Source organism: Ambystoma mexicanum, chromosome 1p (assembly GCF_040938575.1).
Source record: "Ambystoma mexicanum isolate Mex_15411 chromosome 1p, UKY_AmexF1_1, whole genome shotgun sequence".
Taxonomy (NCBI): Eukaryota; Metazoa; Chordata; class Amphibia; order Caudata; family Ambystomatidae; genus Ambystoma; species Ambystoma mexicanum.
The window spans coordinates 1,469,939,418-1,469,954,462 of NC_090921.1; the positions used below are offsets into that span (position 1 = coordinate 1,469,939,418).

General features: G+C 44.5%; 1 protein-coding gene across 2 annotated transcripts in view; it reads right to left on the reverse strand.

Moving 5' to 3' along the window:
• Positions 1–776: 776 nt before the first annotated feature.
• The window catches only part of RAB25 (RAB25, member RAS oncogene family), a 129,158-nt gene continuing 114,889 nt past the window's right edge, over positions 777–15,045 (reverse strand). For both annotated transcript variants that reach the window (XM_069607132.1, XM_069607133.1), the window contains 3 exons: positions 13,562–13,758; positions 3,640–3,720; positions 777–2,008 (listed from right to left, as the gene is read on the reverse strand). In XM_069607132.1, coding sequence (XP_069463233.1) covers positions 1,869–2,008; positions 3,640–3,720; positions 13,562–13,758 — 418 coding nt within the window. In that variant the 3' untranslated portion in view covers positions 777–1,868. The remainder of the gene's footprint in view (positions 2,009–3,639; positions 3,721–13,561; positions 13,759–15,045) is intronic.

A 15,045-nucleotide genomic window follows, 5' to 3' on the forward strand; every position in this document is an offset into this window, starting at 1 on the left:
TGTAAATGAAATATAACAAAGATGTCATTGATCAAGGGCCACATGACTTTGTCACAAGCGAGTAATACAGCTCTTCTCACTGACCAATGCAATATTACAATGCCCTCTGCTAGACAGATTCAGCAGGTGTAGATGGCGTGTAATTAAAACATAACAATCAAGTAGAAGAACAGGGTATCCGGTAATAAAATCGCTGCAAAAATATCGCCGGTAAAAAAGAATTGCGGCAAAAATGCTGTGGTTTGACCCCATTATACCATTTAAGGGGAGCGGGGGTTTCGGGGTTGTCCCCGCTCCCCTTAAATGGTATAATGGGCCCAGGGGTTGCGCATCCTTTACATGATTGTGGCGCAAAAAACCACAGCATGTTTGCCGCAATATTTTGTATAAACGGCCGTTTTTGCTGTGAATTTATGGCATGGAACCGAAGAACAGCAAGGCTGCAGGTAATGATAATGTGATACTGTGTGTTTTTGAACCCTAAAATTATTTGTGTGTGAAATAGAATGGTGATCTAGAGCAACAGGTTGCAATGAACGTGAATGTTTATTCTGGGGGTTGTAGTTGTCTAGTGGCTTCTCTGTTTAGTGTAGGACCACGTGTTTCATGTATGAGGTCACCTATTGGCAGCCCCCCCTAGTTTTGTCACCATTTCTCCAGCTGCAGTTCCTCCATCCAGAGAAAACGAGACACAAATCAAATGTCCCTGAGCAGAAGATGGAACAATTTAAACAGGTTCGTTTTTATGTAGAATCAATTCGAACCATCCAGACAAGGCAAACCAACAAGATTAAGTTTAATAGTACATTTACAGACATATCATTTTTCAATCGAAAGTAAATGGTGGTTAAAACTGCTTTTATTTTACAAAATCATGTTTTATTGAAGCGATTTTCCTACAGAAATAGTATGAGTGCAGCCATCTCGCATGGTTAATGAACCTCAACCAAGCAGTGGCATCATAGGGTATGCATCGAGAGGGCATGCACAGGGTGGTGGGCGGGTGGAGATGCGATAATCCTTTGAGCGCCTGCACATAACCCTCACCGGAAGTATGACATATCATGTGATCCTTCTTATGATGCATAGTTGCTGTGACACATTGTGCCAGTGATGCCAACCTCTCTAGATATCAAGCACGCAGGTACCGGGGTCACCATTCCATGGCATTATCTTTATGCTGTACCTCTTTGCCCTGCTTCCTGCTTCCTTTGTGAGTGCTTCCCTACCCTCCACCCCCACCCCCACCTCTTTTTACATCTATATCAGGACCGGGGACAATGTCATGGCCACACCTTGATTTTAAACTTGTGGAATATTTGGCTGCGAAAATAGTACATACGTAGGGAGTGAAGAATGCTCTTTCTTTTTACTCTAAAGCCTTTGCGGAGCCACATAATACAGTCACTGCAGGTTTTCAGCACAAAAAACGCCAATTTTCAGGGAGTAGCGGAAATCGCAAGCATGGTCCCTTTTCCGGGACTAATGATGGCGACGCAAAAGGCGGAGGGATGTTGACATTTGTCTTCAGGCAGAAAGTTAGGGCGTGGTGAACTAGACGATCAAGTAGTGCAAGGCATGCGTGTTACAATGAGCTGATATTGATTCAACAGTGCAACAGGAACATAAATCTAGCAGAGTCATCGCCTCCCTGGTCCTCCATAGTCCCACTCTGACATTTCAAATTAAAAAGTCTTCCAAAAAGGAAGTGGTTGCCATTGCTGGGAAGTTTCAAAGTAAATTTAACACTCCGCTCCAAACTCTTGAAAACCTATCTCCTTCTGTCCCCTGCCACAACCCCAATGCAGGAATCCAGTCCTGGGAATCCAGAATTTCGCGTTAAGTGAGGCAGCCCTTTTCCTGAACCTTCAGATGTTTTTGCAGCAGGACGTCTTCTCTTCCGGGTTCTGAGACGCTGAGCTGCCTGATGAAGCTTCTTGTTGGAGCGACACAGAATTATCTTTAGGGATTAGGCTGGATTTGTTCTTTGATACTTTCTTAAAAATATCTGCAAGACAAAACAGGACAAGGCAGTAAAATAAGAAAACCATAGATTACCCGACTGCTGTGTCAAGAAAAAATGTGTCTAGAGCAGAGCAAAGTGGCTGTCATATTGCAGATTTCATTGATTCCGTGTGCGGCCTCCTATGGTGCAAGCAGAGGGAGTTCAGTTTCTTCTGGGTTCACTGGGGGCCATGGCAATCAGGTTGGAGCATCAGGGATTGGGGCCCTTGGGCGTGCGCATAGTTAGTTGTCTCTTGGGGTATTGCCTGTGCCTTTCTTTATCGCCCCTAGCATAAACTTTCTGCTTTAGAGCACCCATAGCCAAAGGAGGGGTGGTAGGTGGGGTGAAGGGGGAGGTGGTGGCACAGGAAGGCTATGTTCAAAGAAATCCTAAGAGTGGCAGATATATAGAACACCAACAATTACAACAAAGTCAGAAACGCGTTGACCAGACCCATAACTGTGTGGGTCCACTGTTTATCATAAGGCAGAAAATAGTCATTGTTGCTCGCCAATCAAATACATGTCCACTGGTTGAATAGTTCTTATGACATTGCACATTACTCCTTGCATTAATTTGTGCATGTCTCCAATGAGAGCTATTGCCAGACATTGCTGTCTCTCCACTATCCAACATGTGGGCAATAGACAGCTCAATTTCCAAATAAATAATACTGGAAATGTTGTGAAACTAGCTAATGCTGCAACCAACTCCAGGAGAATGTGTCCACTAATTGTCTCAAAGACAACAAAAGAGGGTTTTCACCGACTAAAATAGCAAACACCTAAACAGCTTAGAACCCACACACATATTAATTGTTTCCCAGCCCACACCAAGAAGATTATAGGTCCTTGATAGGGAAACTTAAAGCTCCTGAGACAACTAAATCCGCTTCATTCCACCTCTCTGATGAAGACAGTGACAAAATGCCATGTCTTCGATTTATCCCAGTCCATTTATTGTAATTGACCGGTTTCCTGGAATTCACATGAATTGCCTTCAATCCCACAAGCACAATTAAACATTTTTGTCAAGGCTGCTGGTGGTCTTTACATGGTTGGACCACATTACACCAGTACTACAATCGATCCACTGCGTGGACACCAGCTACTTTATCAAATTCCAAGATGTCTTCATAAGGACATGAAGAATCCATCACAATTTACCCAAAAGGTGGAAATGCTAGGCAACCGTCTGCCAACAAGAACTGGCACCGCTACGCTACAGACAATCCCAAAGAGCAACCAATCCTGATCCAAAGAATATTCCTTCTAAGTTTCAACTTCTTTTCCCATTTAGGAATGCACTGAACTAGCTGCTACTTCAAAAGCAAAACACATCTTTCCAAGCCAGCCCCTATACCTCGCTACTCCTTACTGCGTACTACCTACTAGCTCCCTCCTCCTCTTGAACAACTCCTGACTAGCACCTCACATGATTAAGCCTGGCCACACATTAACATACAGTTGTACACCCATGAGGTGACTGAACAGTGTGGTTACACCACTCAGACTCAGAGTATGCAGCACTTTATGAAAGAAAACAAAACCAAATCAAATACGTATTTCCTAGAAAAACCTTACTAAAGATTTAGGAGCAGTGTTTTTAAAAAGTGCCATGCTTTTTAAGTGTACCTGTGAGTATTGTCTCAAATGCCAGCTCGACATTGGTGGAGTCCAGTGCAGATGTTTCAATAAACAGCAATCCGTTATTGTCTGGAATGAGAACCCGTAATTACAATTAGTGCATGGTTTCATTAGAGACCCCCTCTCAGCCAATCAGAATGCAGTATGTAATCCTTGACATAGACTTAATTCCAAACATTATGAATTGAGCAGGATCCTAAAATCATTCATTTTCCTTTTTAGTTGAACTCCTCCATGTCATCACAGCCGTATGGATCACGGGTGGTGGTCGGGCAGGGGGGAGGTTATGATCGTGGGATGTTAAACCTTTCCCAATGTATAGTCCTCAACTTTCCCTCTTCCAATAACTTGGTTGCATGTCACTATCCTCTGACCATGACACGTCTATCGGCCTATAAAGCTTAATGAGGTACAACAGGGCTGCACAGTGCAGCCCCACTGGATGAAAACCTTAACACATGCAAGACATTGATTTATCAAGTATATTTTCAAGGTAAGATGCAAAACGATTAAGGGCCTTATTACTGCTCAGGAAATGTATTCTTAAGAGACTGCCTGTTTTAGCACCCATCTCATTACAAGTGTGGGATATTTACCGAAGCCAGTATTCCAAGGACGTACCATTGGTAGTAAATACAATTTGTATTAGAAAGAGGGAATACTACCATGTAAATACACCAATTGTCACCTTCACGTACAGGTGGATGTAAACATTGTACATAGTCCCCTGATCTGTTTCGGGAATATCTCAACTGTTGATATCAAGCAACAATGCTATTTGCTCTGTCTTCTGTGTTTTTCACTAGTATATCCTTAAGGAGTAGAAATACTTCCCAGATAAGGTTCATCAGCTAGAGAAGCAAGGCATTTCTTTTTTGGAAATGTATTGATTATCTTCTAACAGTGGTATAGTTTCATCCACATTGAGTGGCTCACTGTAATTTGGTTGCATTGACCATGTTCTAACAGTGGTATATTTTCATCCACATTGAGTGGCTCACTGTAATTTGGTTGCATTGACCATGTTCTAACAGTGGTATAGTTTCATCCACATTGAGTGGAGTGGCTCACTGTAATTTGGTTGCATTGACCACGGCTCACCACATGTTCAATTGCTTATAGCAAATACAGTATTGGTCTAAAATAAAGGAACAGCTGTTGAGATCAGCAAATATATTGCTGAGAAAGGACAAGAGGGATCATTGTCTGCACAGAGCATACGATTACAAAGGCAATAAACCCTGCTGTGGATAGTTATTTCGACTACTGTTTTCAAAGAGAAAACCATTTTACGAGGGATGTTTTTTCAAAGAGACATGATGTGTGTCAACAACACCTGGACAAGGACTAATTCCAATTGACGCACATACTGACGGACAGACCTCACAATACTGTGCTACTGTTAAAAGATGCCAGCCCAAATGCTGGCTACCCACATTCTGCACAGTGCGCCACTGCGCTTGAGCTATGTCCGTGCTTTAAACAATAAAATAAATGTGCGTCAAAGTCTTGTGTTGGGTCAGGAAAGGACAAATTCTATGTCGTTTTGCTGCTTGCATTTTTAAATCCTGAAACTTGCGACAGGTCGGCAATTAGGCAAATGTTCTAAATCATTCCACAGTCACGAAACAGCTTGCAAAACGACAAGAGCCACCCAGTTCACCTGTCTAGACTGATTCCTTTACCATTTCTGTGTTTCCTCCCTCAATACATTGTAGAATTTGCGTTTTAAAAAGAAAATAAGTTATTTAGGCTTAGCAAGCAAAGCACCTCATGACAGTCATATAACAACATATTACAGAAATCCAGCAACTTCACCAAAACATATTTAAAGAGATTGGGGAACGTACACACAAGATGTTGTCTATATAAATTGCCAGGACGGTGCAGTCCATCATAAATAGGTAAGAAACAAGTACTACTGTAGGAGCATGTGAATCAGTTCAATACATTAGTCCTGGGGTTGCCTGGCTAAATATGCCCGAAGTTCCATCCCTATGTCCATGGGTCTGGCAGCACAGGGCAACGAGCCAATATATGTTTCCTGACAGTTCTGGTGCCATGTAATATCACACAGCCACCCCTGGGCTGTAGGTGGGTTTCAGTCTTTCCACCTCTGTAGTATAGAACGTTTGGCTATCACACATCCCATATTTACAAAAGACCTGAGACGTCTACACAGAGGTACTGTCCACAACCCAAATAGTACACCAGCAGGCGAATGTTCTACCTGAAATTCCACCACCTCAGACATTATCTTAAGAACCTCAGCCCAAAAACCCACCAGTTTTGTACAGCTACAAAACATGTGCAAATGGTCCGCATTTTGTGAGGGCAACACCTCGGGCATCAATAATTTCAATTGCGATTCATTGTACTCAATCTCTCAGGTGTATAATACAATCTATTCAATAATTTAAACAGCATGAGTTTGAATCTGGCATTCAGTGACGCATTTTTGGTGTGGAGACATTTTCTTCCATTGATCATCCGTTAACATCATGCTCAGGTTGTCAGCCCATTGTAGTCTGGCCTTAGGAAACAGGGTAGTGTAATAGGAAGCTACCTCCACCTCGCCAGTTTACCATCCACATGTCGTGATTGTGCCACGTGGCTTTCTTTTAAGAGGAAGGTTTTATCCCTGGTCACCACTACCAATATGATTGTTATTTTGTTTGTTTGTTTGTTTGTTTGTTTATTTATTTATATACGCTCTTGACCCAGGGGTATATATGCGCTTTGAACATCAGGTTACAGGTAAAAGACAATAGTACAGTATTGATAGGGCATAGATAATAGTATTTTATCGGTTTACAGTTATAGTTTCGACACTACCAATATGTATGTTATTTTATCGGTTTACAGTTATAGTTTCGACAGTAATAGTTCCGAATGGCAATAGTTCCGACACAAAAGTGCTGGAAAAAAAAAGTTACATGTTTTTTTTTGGGGGGATCCCCCCAGTCCCCTGTTTTTTTCTTTTTTTTAAACACTCTTTTACAATACGAAATAAAAAAAACTAATATAAAATAAAATGTGAAACTTTTTTTTTTCGCCACTTTTGTGTGGAAACTTTTGGCATTCTAAACTATTGTTTCGAAAATGTGACTGGACACCATTTTATCTGGAGCCCAACCAAGTGGATATTCACCTTTAGGCTCTTTCGTGTACTCGGTTAGGGGAAGAATCTTCGATTTTGTAAAATTGATCTTGAAACTTGAGAATTCACCCACCCGCGTGATGTCTCGAATTACTAGGTCGAGATTCGTCTGAGGATCTCTAATATATAATAAAACATCGTCCGCATATAAGGAAATTATTTTCAGCGGGCCCCTCAGCCGTATACCGCGTTGTCCATGGCGGTCCCATATCAGGTCCGCCCTGGGCTCGATGGGAAGCGCAAACAATATAGGGGACAATGGGCAGCCCTTATGGGTGCCTCTTCCTAGCACAATGAATTCAGAGAGGACCGAATGTACATGGACCCTGGCCAGTGAGGGGTGTAGAGAAGCCTGATATATCGGAGCATCTCGGTCCCCAGACCCATCTTCTCAAGCACTAAGAACAAATATTCCCACAAGACCATGTTGAACGCCTTCTGGGCTTTGACCGTCACCGCCACCACCTCAGCATTTTGATTAAGTCTGGTTAGCACATTGAATAAACGCTGGATATTAAGAGAAGTAGATCTGCCAGGAACAAATCCGGCTTGATCCCGCTGGACCATATGCGGTAGTAACAGGAGCCAGCAATTTGCCAATGCCTTAGCATACATTTTATAATCTACATTAATCAGTCAGAGGGGGCGGTAAGACCTGTACTCATTGGCTGGTTTCTTAGGCTTGAGGCGAACAGTTATAGTAGCCTCTCGTAGGGTTTCAGGGAGGACCGAGTTGATAGATTCTTCTCACACCTCTAGAAGACAAAGAGCCAATAATGCACTGTATTCTTGATAGAATTCAGATGTTAGTTCATCTGGGCCGGGGGTTTTCCCTTTAGGTAACTCCCTGATCACCGCCATCAGTTCCTCCATCGTGAGCAGAGCATTTATGGTGTCCCTAGCCTCTGTGCCACAGCGGGACAGTGGTATACCATCAATTAAGGAATGTAAGGAATGTATCGCTTGATCCCCATGTAGTGATCCCTCCATCTATAATTATCTGTAGAAACTACGGAAGACCTCTAGGATGTCCTGCTCTGTCCATTTGGTTACCCCTTGCGTGTCGAGGTCACAGTCAATGTGGGTTGGTCCACATTCCGCCTTCACCACTCTAGCCAGTGTCCTCCTGGTCTCTCCGCCTCCAGGCCGCCACCGGTTGTTCAAAATATCTAACCTCTCGGGGGGTGGGGAGGGGCATGGGACCTGAACTGTTCCAAGCATTAATGCTTATATAGTAGGATCCGATCAGCAAGCATATTCAGTCTTCAGGGCCTTTAGATGGGTCTCAGACTCCTGTAAGACCCTCCTAATCATTTTGAGAACACCAGCCTTTCTGGATATTGCCATACCCCTCACTTTAAATGCCTGTCACATAGTGCCCTTAGAGGTAGCATCAGCTGTGATACAGGAAAAAAAGTGTTGATGTCGGATTTAATGTCTGCCTTAAAGACAATGGGCCTCATTACAACTATGCCGGTCCGGAAACAACGGTGCCGATAAGCTTACCGGTACCGTTGTTTCCGGACCAGCATATTACAACTCTGCGGGCGGGTGCCGTCCCATCCGGCAGTTCAGACCTGCTGGGCAGAACAGCACCTGCCCGCAGTGTTTTCACAGAAGCACTGGCACTGTTATTAACGGTGCCGGTGCTTCCGTGGACCCCATTCCCATCTGAGAGGACTCTATGGGAATAGGGACTTACCATTTGCCGGCACCTGACTTCCCAGACCGCCAGGGTTGTAACCCCCTCTGTAATCCAAAGAACGATCACATAACGTTACTCTTTATCTGTGTACACCTTCCTCTCGGTAAATCGTACCCATTTATGTATAAGTGTCATAACTCCCCTTACTGGGTGGAGTAAGAAGTAAAGTATCTATTGCCCCCTCAGGGGACTGCAACACCCCGGCATGTACCTGGCAGAGCGTGTGTTACCTGCAATAGCAGTATGTTAATCTTATGTCTATTCACATATGCCATAATCTTCCGTGACTTGGTGAAATTCCCCAACCCTCTGTTTTTCCAGCTCATCATATTGATCTGCATTACATTAACATGATTTTATTGTGATATATTTTGTTTTGCATATCCCAGTCTTCCACATTCCCACAATCCAATACAGTTGTCTGTAAGTGGCCGCCTTATTTTCCACCAACTCAACCAGGTTCACCCACACCAATCCCAACTTGGGCCACAGTGGGTAAATACCCACCTATTCAGTAACCTCCCTCCCACCCTCACTGCCACCCCCCAACCAGCAGTGTAGTACCTCTCTCCCTCCCCCTCCCCCTCCCCCATCCCATTCCAAACTTCCTTAACCAACCATAAACATGTGTGAGAAACCACAGGGTGTCTTATCCGTTAGTCCCTGGGGATCTCTCTCTCAGGTGGCCAGGGCACGGCCATCGCTTTTGGATCCAGTTCCTGGGGGTGGACCAGTGTGGGATGATCACCTGGGTTTGGGGTCTTCAGGGAGTGGGGGTGAGGCAGCCGATGGCGAGATACGATATTCCCCCCTATTTTGTTTATCCAACCCATCCTATGTTTTACACTGGGCCGAAGAAGAGGGCGACTGAGAGTAACAACATTAACTTTCAAACATCGTACTGGAAAAGTCCCACTAATCAGGTCAGGCAAAGTCAGGCACTTAATTCTAAGTGCATACCCTGATACTAATTAGCTCTCCTGACATGAATAAAAGGCAGAACCCAAAGACACACTCTGAGCAAGGCGGAACACGAGTACGAGAAAGGCTTCTGGGATGAAGGCAAACCTACTGGAGCAGTGTGACAGACCAAAGGATAAGAGCAGCAGGTCGAAAACCTCAAGAGTTCCCTACTGGAGGTTGTTGCCTCTGACAGGCTGCGGAAAACATGTGGAGAAGGCCAGATCACACAAGTGAAAATTGCATTGTGTTTCAAGGACGCCAGTGACCCTCCCGGGGGAATGGCAGAGTTGGGGAGGCGAGGCCAAGCCTGTGGTACTAACTTTGACTCGTGAATTGTGAATCGCAAAACGAGGAACAGATGTATACAGCCGGTGAGTTGGCAATCAAACCTGAAAGACTTGTGTGTGTTAAAGTTTGAAGTAGAAACATTATATAGCAAGTGAAGGCTGCATGCATCTGAATGAACTTTGAAGTAAAAGACAGCTGCAAAACAGCGATACTAAGTAACAGAGTGGTCCCGCGAAAGGAAGTAGCCCTCTCGAAAGTCTAAGTGAAAATGTAATTGTTTGCAGTGATAAAGCGTATTAACAGCAAAAGTGAAAAAAAGAAGTTTAACTCCTAGAGAATGGGAAAGTTAAAGTTTAACTGCAGTGATCTGTAAAGAAAGCCACCCACATTCAAAAGCCTCCGACATCCGAAAGTGGTCCGAGCCCGACAGAGGGAGACCCAAAATGAGATAATGTTGGGGAAGGGAGCCCCCTCACAAGTTTGTGCTGAACCCGATCGTGAGAAGTCAGAGCCCGGCAGAGGGGACCTAGGATAACTGTGTGGTGAAAGGTCTGAGCCCGACAGAAGGGGACCTTTGTGAACATTTTGGTTGAAACAATATTTTGGAAGTCAAGAAAAGAGACTTAAATGTGGAAGACCTGATGGGCCTAGAACCACGTTTAGGAACAGTTTGCTGCATTGGAAGCTGAGCCAGAGTGTGTCATCCTGCCTACAAGGGCAGTGGGGGGGGGGGAGAGCTGGTTCAACCACAGTTATTTGTTTGAACACTGATTTTTCCTCTTTGCATACATTTCTCCTTTTTACACTTTTAGGGCAGCATTAGGTTTTGTTAGCATAGGCCATTTTGTTTTGACATACACCAATAGGACTGTGTTATTTATTATTTGATGGTCAAGACAACTCCCATCTTAGTTTTAGGGTAAAATAGGAGTTTCTCCAACCCCAACAATTTCAATAAAGGTTTTACAAATGTTACCCATTGTGTCAGTGTCATACTTGTGATACCATGCCTCTCCTACACATGTCAACACCAACAAATACCAAGCAATTGCTATGGGGTTTACTGTTGCCCTTGTGGCTAATCTTAAATTGTTACTAAAGCAGATTTATCATAGTGACGTAAATTGAACCAACATGTACAAAGTCCTCATAATCAGGACAGAGCTACTTATAACTAGATAGAGACAAACCGCCAGCCCGGTAGCTGGTTTTCTGCCTCCAGATCCATTTTGCTGGCCAGTGGGATCTGTGCCTCAATGAAATTCACTGCTTCATCCAGGACTGTGAAGAAGTAGAATTTCCCCCAAAACTGGAAATGGAGGCTCGCCGGAAACAAGATTGCATAAAGGATATTGCGTTCCCCAAAGTAGTTTCTTGACTCCAGTAAATTGACGACGGTCCTGTTGGACTGCCACCAAAAAGTCTTGGAGGATGCAGATAATTTGGGACCCTAATCACAGTTTTTTTGTATCTCTAGCTAATTTAAGGAGTTGATCCCTGTTCCGTTAACTCAGAATCTTTGCAATGATGGGGCATGGGAAGTCACCGGTATTAGGTCTGGGCGCCAAAGCACGATGCGCTCTCACCATCACGCAAAAGGGGGACAGTTGCAGGTCATCAAGAAGGTCTTTTAGCAGCCGTTCAACCGCTTGCTCCATGCATCTAGGCAGCGCTACTTCTGGAACCCCCACAATGTGGTTATTATTCTTCCGGGAACGGGACTGCCAAATCTTCACAATTGCTCTTGACGATTTTCATGTATTTTGTCAGCATATTCACCACCATCTGCAGCCCTGGCATGTTGTCTTCCGTCACCCCTACCCACTCTTCGGCTTCATTTATGCGCAGTACTTCCTTTGCTAATTGTGAACGTATGGTGGTGACATTGGCCATAATATCATCAAGTTTTTCATGCACAGTTGCAAACCCCCTGGTCATGGTCTCCATCATCTATTGCAGATCAGTAGGCACGGTCGCATTGACAGGATGATGCACTGAGTGAGCCTGCAGGGATGCCTCTGACACCCCACGAGGATTGGCCTTAGCAAATTTGTCCATAGCTCCAGCTTTCCTCCCAGCATTGGCCCCCTTCGTCATGATGAAAAGCACATGTAGAGCACAAAGGGGAATGGGACAGGAATCAGATCTATTGCAAAAAATAAATATCAATTCACCAACACTCCCTGGTGGGGCGGCTGCTAAAAATAGAATCTTTTTGGATGTATTCGCAGGAGCTGGTACTCCCTTTGGTATGTCATGATATGCCGCCACGATTTTCCCGCCAAGTCTACTAGGAAGTTATCCGGGGCAACGGTTCAAGAAATGTCAAGATCGATGCCCGACCACCCCAGCACAGGTTATATGGCCCAAACAAAACACCTCACAGTCAGAATGATGGACCTGGTAAGGGCCAGCAGAGGCAGCCTGGAATGATGGAGAGTCAAGGGTCCACAGCTGCACTCCCCAGTTCCTCTGATAAAGCAAGCAAAACAAACAAGTGGCGCTGCAGTTCAGTAGAGATTGGCGTGAGTTCACTCCACACAGTCCAAAACAATGGGTAGGCTGGGCCCTGCAGTGGGTCAGTGCATATGATCTGAAGTGGGTGAGTTCCAGCAGGGCTATTAATTTGGGGTGTAACATCTCATGGGGCTGCCCAACATAGTCTAGGCATCTCCCCCATCATCAGCAACCAGAATTTGGGTAATGCAGGGCACACCTCGTACTCACATAGTACACAGTGCTGCAAGAAGTTTGATAGTCTCACTATGGATGTTCTTCCTTGGAGCAAGGGGAAAGCCGTCCCCTCGAATCAATGCCAAGTGGTGACCAGGGACTGAAACAATGCAGGCGATCCGGGCAAGAAGCTTCACCACAGCGGCCTGGACTCTGGATATTACATCTACCCATCAGCAGTTCAATGGGCGGCTCCGCATCATGTATGGCAGGCTCGGCTGAGCTATGGGATTTAGCCCGGGGGGCCTCCCCGAGAGGATTTCCTGCCAAATTGAGATCAAGCCACGTCTCGGGGCGCAGTAGCTGCAGGGGGCAGTATGATGGTCTAGGGGCAGCACGCCGGAGCCTCACAGACGTTAGTTTCAGGGTGGCCTTTGCCACAATGCGGATGTTGCGCCTGCCCTCCAACAGGAGGCCCGGGCCTTCCACTCAAGCTCCGCACAGAGCCAGCCCGGCTCCGCCACACTCAGAGCGTTTCTCGACACTCACCCCAAAAGTATAGATCGGGTCTGGGGTTCCCCACAAATGACAGCTGCCTCAACGGATCCTGTGGTATGCCGCTATTTCAGATATTTCAGCTTCGCCACACGGAACTCGATCGCTACGCAGTCATCTCAGTCGGCTGCTCAACAGCATATACATTTCACCCCATTTCCAATTTACTAAAGGATTTCTGATTAATATGAGCACCATTAGATCAAATCTGTAAAGACTGAAAATCATAATTTGCATTACCTCACTTATAATAATATGTACAAGAATTACAGGTTACTCTATACGCCTGTAACTTGGAATTTTAAAATAAAGTATGGTTAGAACATCCTAAATATACGCACATGAACCGCAAAGACAGAGCTCGAAGTCCTGGCCTGGCATCTCCCTTGCTCTTTAGTTCTTTCTTACATTTGCAACATACCTTCATTTTCTTTCATAATTTTGAAGGAGGAAGAAAGATTGATTATCAGTTATGGAACAAAGAATGCCATCTTCTTACTATTGTAAGTCACAGCTGATACCTGGCAGCTCGTGTCTGTGTGTGAGAGAGAGAGACCATGTCTCACCTGCATACATCTTGGCTTCATCTGCGGGTACTTCTCGGGCACTATCGGTCAGATCAGTCTTGTTGCCCACCAACATGACCACAATGTTGGCATCTGCATGATCATATAGCTCCTTCAGCCAGCGTTCCACGCAGTCATATGTCTGATGCTTTGTAATATCAAAAACTAAGAGCGCTCCCACTGCCCCACGGTAATACCTAGGATGAAAAGTGGTGAGTGTTAATAATACAAAGACATAGAACAGCCAATACATTTCCCAGTTTCAGTCCATTATGAGAAGGCAGTAAATGGTGGGCCTCAAGTCTTCTTTTAACAAAACATTGAAGTGCATAGCTTCATACAGAGGAATATTCAGAATAGTAGGATGCCGCTAAAAAGGTGATTATTACAGTAATTACATGCCAGGTGATGAAGAAGATTAGGCATATGGGTGGGCATTGCAGTGACGTGTACCATTTTCAATCTATCACTCCCCTGTGAGGGACAGAGCAATTGGTAATAAGCAGACAGTTCCACATTTATTCAATTGGAGAACAACAGTGTATCATGCCTTCTGTAACTGCTGTATTCTGTTGATCCATCCTGGGGCAGAGGCAACATAGCACAAGGGTTGCATTGTAGAGAGGCACTTTAAATGGATGGAGTAACTTAGAATGTTTTGATTGGGTCGGTTTCACCTCCATATTGAAGGGTGAATATATGCAATTGGCCAGACATGGGCCATTGAGGGCATTCCATGATATTTACTAAGAAGCATGGATCAGCTGCACAATATTTGGGGATCACTTGTCCAAAGGTATAAGAGATTTCATTGTAAGATACAGGATTCAATAAAAGGTTGTGAGTTTCTGTTGTTGAGGTCAGATTATCTATTAGGGAAGTAATGCAGTAATTAATTGCAACCGTAATACAGTAAGTTCTAAGGCAATGTCGGCAGTGATAAGCTTCCAAGCAGCCAGCGATGGACTGATCTGGGAAGTTTTAGTCACAAAACATTTGTAATAACCTTGCCACATTTGGATGTTATCTGTTAGGCTTGAGCCAATTGAGCAGTAACAAGTTCTTTTGGAGTTCGCTTCTAATTCACTCTTGCAGGGGGAGCGGGTCATTATTGTATGGCAGGCAGTGTGGTGATACATGCTGCCAGTGTTAATACCTGTTATTTACAAGCTTGCACCATGTTTCCCAGATAGTTGTGCGTTTTCTTTGATTCATGTGTTCGATTTGAAATTACCACAAAACTTTGTTTTTTGGGGGGGGGAGCTTGTGTGTGCTTGCTCTTATTTCACCCACTGCTGTGGTACCACAATGCATTACAGAATGTATCTTTCTTGTACATACATAAAGCTGCAGGCTCACTTTAGAGCTTTGGTATGGTAATATAGTGTATTATTAGGGAGAATTTGAAGAGTTGTGTGATACAATGTGATGCAGCAAAGATCCTTTGGGCAGTGGCATTGGCACAGGCATACAGGTTAGGGGCA